This window comes from Heteronotia binoei, chromosome 7 (assembly GCF_032191835.1).
Source record: "Heteronotia binoei isolate CCM8104 ecotype False Entrance Well chromosome 7, APGP_CSIRO_Hbin_v1, whole genome shotgun sequence".
In the NCBI taxonomy this organism is placed as follows: Eukaryota; Metazoa; Chordata; class Lepidosauria; order Squamata; family Gekkonidae; genus Heteronotia; species Heteronotia binoei.
This window is the reverse complement of record NC_083229.1, coordinates 58,042,354-58,049,210: the sequence shown is the minus strand read 5'-3', so window position 1 is coordinate 58,049,210 and position 6,857 is coordinate 58,042,354. Positions and strand designations below refer to the sequence as shown.

Sequence of the window (6,857 nt, the reverse complement as noted above, 5' to 3'; positions counted from 1 at the left end):
TTGCCCTCCGCTACTCTTTCTACTTTTCCACACAGTGGATTAGACCATTCTTAGATATTTGATATATGCCAGGGCACCAGAGCCAGATCCTTGCATCTATTAAATATCCACACCCAAAGTTATTCCTACTTATGTGCCTGAACACAAGAACTTAAGACAAGGCCCAAAGTCTTTCATTTTCCCCATATGTAGGAGGTGGATACTGTCAGAGTCTTTGCCAAAGTTTTTTTTCTGTGTTCTGTATTTCAGTCACTCTGCCCCAGCACCCATGCTTTGGCTTGCATAGAGAAGCACTGTGGAGAAAGGAGGGAGAGTACTTTTGTCCAGGGTTCAGCTTTTCCATAAGTGAATCTGGGGGCAGAAATATATTGAACTGTCTTTCAATCTGTCTTCAAAGAATGTCCATTAAGTCAAGTGTGACCACGGCAATAAAAGATGGCTCAAAGTTTTGACATTTCTTAAATAAGCCAGCAAACTGTTTTGTGTGTGTTCAATGCCAAGTTTGTGCAAATATTCAAGAATGCTAAAGGAGCTTTTGATTTAGTGCATCAGAATTACTGACTTGAGCTTTTCTGCACATAGCAAAATCTTGACAATTATTTTCTGACATCTTTCAGCAAATAGGCCATTTTGAGGATTATAATTTTTCATGTCTCCATATAAACAGTTGAGAAATAAAGTTTTAAAAACTTGACCTAATAGAAGTTACTGAATGACCAATGGAATAAACAGCCTGAATTAACCAATTACAAAATTTGCCTGGTCTTGAAAACTTGCTCTGTTAAGCATTTAAAACCTGAGCAGTGAAAAACTGCAATGAACTAACTTTCCAAAAGATCTGGGAATGTAAAAGAGCGACTACTTTCTTGGTTCCTCCTCTTTGTTTACAGTTAGAAGCTCCTGGCCCTGAGTTTGCTTTCCCATCATGCTGTGCTGTCCCAAGCAGCCGCTGCAATGGCAGGAGGGAGAGAGAGGGTGGCTTATTTGCTGAAACAGCTGCAACGTGCATCGTGAGTGTTTGCTGCTTCTGCAGGAATTTGCTCCACTTTCTCTCAGATTTTGGAGTTTCTCCAGGTTGAGAAACTTTAAGACATGAAGAATCACAGCGATCATTTGTTGCAAGAGAAGTCTTGATAAATCTACAGATCTTAATGTGTGGGAACTAGATGTGGTTGGGAAAATGTGCTATCTTATCTCTAGTCTGTCCATTTTCACTTTCCTTGTTGCTGTGAGAAACAACTAGCAAAAGGAAGTTCAGAGAGCTCAGAAATGGACTTTGGTGTTTGTAGGGAGTTTGGTCACAGAAGGTTCAATTTAGGCCTACAGCAGGCTTTTGTGGGTACAAAACGTAACTGCAGACCTAGTAATATTTCAATATAACTATGACTTTTTGCCTTGTGAAATCTTTAATATGCCAAAATACAGCTCTGTGTGCATTAACAGAAATTGAGCCCAATTTCTGGCTTCTAACTATAAAGCATGTGATCAAAATGTTCCTGTTGCAAATTTATGAAACTGTTACCAAAGAAGTCTGTGAACTATAGTTTTGTGTTTTGTTTTTTTTGGGGGGGGGGTCCTGTTTCTGGTGCTGGAGAAGAACCCTCAGTTTTATTAGGGAAGTTTTCCAGGTTTTTGTTTGTTTTTGAACTTATTTAATTAACTGATATAACACAGAGCTGGAGATGCATTCTTTAAAACATTTTCTCACTCTGCCTTTTCCAGTTGCTATCTAGGACACTGAGGGCCAAAGTACAAGTGACAGCAGCCATTGGTCAATCCTCTGACCACCAACACCATTTTAGAAGCATTTGTAGATTTTTTAAAAAATTGCTGTGAGACCCCAATCCTGATCAGCTGTGTAGTGCAGCAGCCTCAGGAACTCTTGTTCTCCCCTTCCACTCCCCACACACTGGTGCTTTTTGAAGTGAAAGCTAAAGGGGGAAGAAACAATTGCACCTGGGGCCACTGCACATCCAATCTGGCTTGGTGTCCTGCAGCAATTTAAAAAAAAAAACTACACGTGTTTCTAAAATGTTTAATGTTTTTAGACTTAGTAACTGTTTTAACTAATGTATTAATCGGTTTGGGGTTAATTTAATGTTTTGTTAAATGTATTGTTATTTTGCTGTTGTTAGCCGCCCTGAGCCTGCTTGGCGGGGGAGGGCGGGATATAAATAAAATTTTACTTTACTTACTTACTTAAAATAGTGTTGGTGGCTATGGGATGGACCCATAGCTGTTGTCATTTGTAGTTTGGCTCTTAAGTTTTCCTTTCACTATCTGGGTTCTCTGTAGTACATGTGTAGGATGTACTACAGGCAGGACCTGAAATTCTTCTGGAATTAGAAGCAATCTTCAGACTACACAGATCACTTTCCCTGGAGAAAATGACTGCTTTGGAAGGTGGACACCATGGCATTAGAACACTGCTGAGGTTCCTACTCTCCCCAAGCCCTGCTTTCCCCAGGCTCCACCCTTGACTCTGCAGGAAATTTGCAACCCAGAGTTGGCAACCTTATGTGTCACTGTTGTGTTCAAGAAAGGAACACAAAGGAATCAAAGTCATAGGATCTGCTTTCACATGAGCACTCTCCTTTGAAAGTAACAGCTAAGTTCTTCTGAAAACAATGCACCTAATGTAGTATCTACCATGGGTTCCCAAACATTTCTGGCCTGCAGGCACCTTTGGAATTCTAACACAGAATGATGGGTGCAGCCATAGAATGGCTGCCATAGGAGCTGGAGCCATCCATTAAATGTCAGGAAGTGAGGTTATGCATAGCTCTAACAAATCTTCAGCGTTTCACACAGAACCTCTGTTTAACAAGATGCCTTTTTAAAAGCCCGGTTTTACCCAATATCTTAATATAAGAAGAGCCCTGCTGGATCAAATCAGTGGTCCATCTAGTCGAACATCCTATTTCACACAGTTGCCAACCAGTTCTGGAGGTCCACCAACAGGGAATAGAGGCTGAGGCCTTCGCTGATATTGCCTCCTGGCATTGGTATTCAGTGGTTTATTGCCTCTGAACACAGAGGTTCCTTTTAGTCACCACAGCTAGCAGCCACTGATAGACTTAACCTCCATGAATCTATCCAGTCCCCTGTTAAGCTGTCTCTGACTGTGCATCCTCTGGCATCAAATTCCACATTTTAATCATTTGATGGGTAAAGAAGTATTTCCTGTCATCCATCCTGAATCAACTTCAGCTTCATTTGGTGCCTTTGAGTTCTAGTATTTTGCAAGAAAAAGTTCTACCAACTCCATCTACCCCATGCATAATGTTTTAAACCTCTCGTTTCCCCTTTAGTCATCTCTTCTGTACTGAAAAGTCCATGACTGCTCTACTTTTCCTCATAGGAAAGGTGTTCCAGCCTCCTAATTATCTTGGTTGCCGTCTTCTGTACTTTTTCCAGCTTCGATGTCCTTTTTGAGATACAGTGACCAGAACTGCATACAGTTTTCCAAATGAGGCTGCAACATTGATCTATATAGGGTCATTATAATAATCCCATCATGGAGTTTGCCTTTTCCACTGCTGCAGCACAGTGGGTTAATGCTTCTCTTGATCTATCTACTACAGAACCAAGATCTTTTTCCCTCTCAGTCCCAGCAAGTTTCAGATCCCATTTGCCTGAACCTGAAGCTGGGTTTTCGTTTTGGGGTGGTTTTCTTGTTACAGTGTACATCACCTTACACTTATCAACAATTTGCCATGTTTGTCCACCCAATTTGTGGAGCTCTTCAGAGTCATTGTTGGTTTTCATCATCCTGAATAATTTTGTGTCATCTGTAAACTTGGTCACTACACTACACTACACTACTTACCCCTAGTTCCAGATCATTTATGAACAAATTAAATAGTAGTGGCCCTAATACCAGTGGTATTGTACCCCATTGTGAGAACTGTCCATTTATTCCTAATCTTTGCTTTGTGTCATTTACCAGTTTTTAAACCGTAAGAGAACCTGTCCTTTTACACCATGAGGGATATCTTAGATGAGGTATCTTGTCAAAAGCGTTTTGTCTACTGAGTCACTGTTATCTACATACTTGTTCACTTTTGCAAAAAAAAAAAAACCTGCAAAAGCTTGGTGAGACAGGACTTGCATTTGTTGAAACCATGCTGATTTTCCCTCAGCAGGCTTTGTTCCTCTGTGTCCCTAATAACTATTTTTTATTATAGTTTCTAGTAATTTGCCTGGAACACACACGTAAAAATTAGGTGGACTACAACTAGGAAATACACGTCCTTTTGTGATTCACCTAGATTTACTGAAATACCAATTGGCAGAGGACTTTATTACCTTTTATGGCTATCCAGACCAAATGGCCAAGCCACACTGGTATACCATGTGATCAGTCTGCATATTTAATCAACTGCTTGTATTTCAGCCCACAATACCTGATCCCCTCATCTGATGAAGTGTGCTTAGAGAGCACACGAAAGCTTACGTTCTAAATAAACTTGGTTAGCCTTAAAGGTACAAATTGACTCCTGCTTTGTTCAGCTACTTCAGACCAACACGGCTGCCCACTTGGATCTGTTGTTGTTGTTCAGTCACACAGTCCGACTCTATGCGACCCCATGGACAAAGTCATGCCAGGCCCTCCTGTCTTCCTCCATCCTCCGAAGTCTGCTCAAATCTTTGTGTGTTACATCAGTAATGCTGTCCAGCCATCTCATCTTTTGCCGTCCCCTTCTTCTTTTGCCTTCTGTCTTTCCCGGCATCAGGATCTTCTCCAGGGAGTGCTCCCTTCTCATTTGCTGGCCAAAGTATTTGAGCTTCAGCTTCAGCATCTGACCTTCCAGGGAACAGTCAGGGTTGATTTCCCTTAGGACTGACTGATCTGATCTTCTTGCAGTCCAAGGGACTCTCAAGGTTCTTCTCCAGCACCACAGCTCAAAAGCATCTATTCTTCTGTGCTCAGCCTTCCTTATGGTGCAGCTCTCATAGCCATACATTACTACTGGGAATACCATCGCTTTGTCTATACAGACTTTTGTTGGCAGGGTGATGTCTCTACTTTTTATTATACTACCCAGGTTTGCCATAGCTGTCCTCCCAAGAAGCAAATGTCTTTTAATTGCATGGCTACAGTCACCATCTGCAGTTATCTTGGAGCTCAGAAAATGTGAAGTCTGTCACTACTTCCATGTCTTCCCCTTCTATTTGCCGAGGTATGATGAGGCCAGATGCCATGATCTTAGTTTTTTTGATGTTGAGTTTTCAAGCCCACTTTTGTGCTGTCCTCTTTCACCCTCAACAAGAGGTTCTTTAGGTCCTCCTCACTTTTTGCCATTAGAGTGGTGTCATCTGCATATCTGAGGTTGTTGATGTTTTCCCCGGCAATCTTAATTCCGGCTTCTGCTTCATCCAGGCCAGCATTCCGCATTATGTACTCTGCATATAAATTAAATAAGCAGGGTGACAATATACATCCTTGTTGAACTCCTTTTCCTATTCTAAACCAATCAGTTGTTCCATATCCCGTTCTGACCATTGCTTCTTGTCCCTTATACAGGTTTCTCAGGAGACATGTGAGGTGGTCTGGTGCTCCCATCTCTTTAAGAACTTACCACAGTATGTTGCGATCCACACACAACAAACTGTTGTGATCCACACAACTAGGCTTTAGCATAGTCAATGAAACAGAAATAGACATTTTTCTGATACTCCCGTGCTTTCTCCATAATCCAGCAAATGTTGGCAATTTGATTTCTAGTTCCTCTACCTCTCCGAAACCCAGCTTAAACTTCTGGTAGTTCCCGATCTACATACTGCTGGCTCTATACACATGTAAAAAGACTTTCAGTAAGGAGAGATCATTACCACTTTATGACACTAGATGGCAGGATACTGTTGTGGAAAAATTGTAATACAAGCCATGTTTCTCTCTCTTTTTGTTAGATGCATGTGCCCTGCTCACTCCCACACTTATTCTCAAGGTAAGGCTATCTTTTTTGTGTGTTCAAAGAGTATCCTCTGATAAGAGATGAAAATTGCTGGAAATGGGAAAACCCTGTGATGTATTTTTTTAATGACATTTTAGGGCAAATGAAATACATGCAATACCAGGGCTTTTTTTTTTGCAGGAACTCCTTTGGATATTAGGCCAGTCCCCCCCCCTCGATGTAGCCAATCCTCCTGGAGCTTATAGTAGGCCCTGTACTTAGAGCCTTAGAGGTCCTGGAGGACTGGCTACATTGTAGTATGTGGCCTAATATCCAAAGGAGTATCTGCTACAAAAAAAGCCATGTGCAATACTGATTTTCATATCCATCTAAACATAATGTACTGCTTTAAAACATAAAATAAATAATTTGTGACTAGGGTGCCTAGTAGGAGACCCCACATGGGTGGCAGGTCACAGCAATGGCTTGATGTCACTTCCTGATTTTCCCATAGCCATAGAGTTTCAAGCAATTCCTAGATAGTCATAATGAAACTTTCTGGTTGTCCTGGAAGTAAGTTCATGCCATCAGTCATTTTTTTTTCTCCCACTATTGCTCCAAATGGAAGCTGGAAATCTGAGGATGCCCTGTCCCACCAGGGGGACAGCATCCCTATTTGTGACTTAGCATCCATAAGTGAAATATGTGGTATGTTTATGCAATGTAAAGTATAAATATCTTAGTTTTATTTTCTACAAGGGAGAGCTGCAAATTTTTGCACTCTACGCTTCCTTAGCACATGTATCTTAATTTTTTACATCAGAGAGGTGGAAGGGGGCAGGGGTCATTTTGTAGAAAAATAGGTGGTGGAGCTCATCCAGGATTGCTATGCTGCATATACTATTCAATGGACAAGGATGTAGGAGTCAAGGAGCCGTGGGAGTCAAGATACTGTGGGAG

At 41.4% G+C, this 6,857-nt stretch overlaps 1 protein-coding gene across 2 annotated transcripts in view; it reads left to right on the top strand.

The window, feature by feature from the left end:
* The first annotated feature begins 849 nt into the window (after positions 1-849).
* Positions 850-6,857, top strand: part of ADHFE1 (alcohol dehydrogenase iron containing 1) — a 48,895-nt gene continuing 42,887 nt past the window's right edge. The window contains exons 1-2 of one of the 2 annotated variants that reach the window (XM_060243681.1): positions 850-1,010; positions 5,914-5,951. In XM_060243681.1, the coding sequence (XP_060099664.1) occupies positions 955-1,010; positions 5,914-5,951 (94 nt within the window). In that variant the 5' untranslated portion in view covers positions 850-954. The remainder of the gene's footprint in view (positions 1,011-5,913; positions 5,952-6,857) is intronic. The other variant, XM_060243682.1, reaches the window with a different exon arrangement.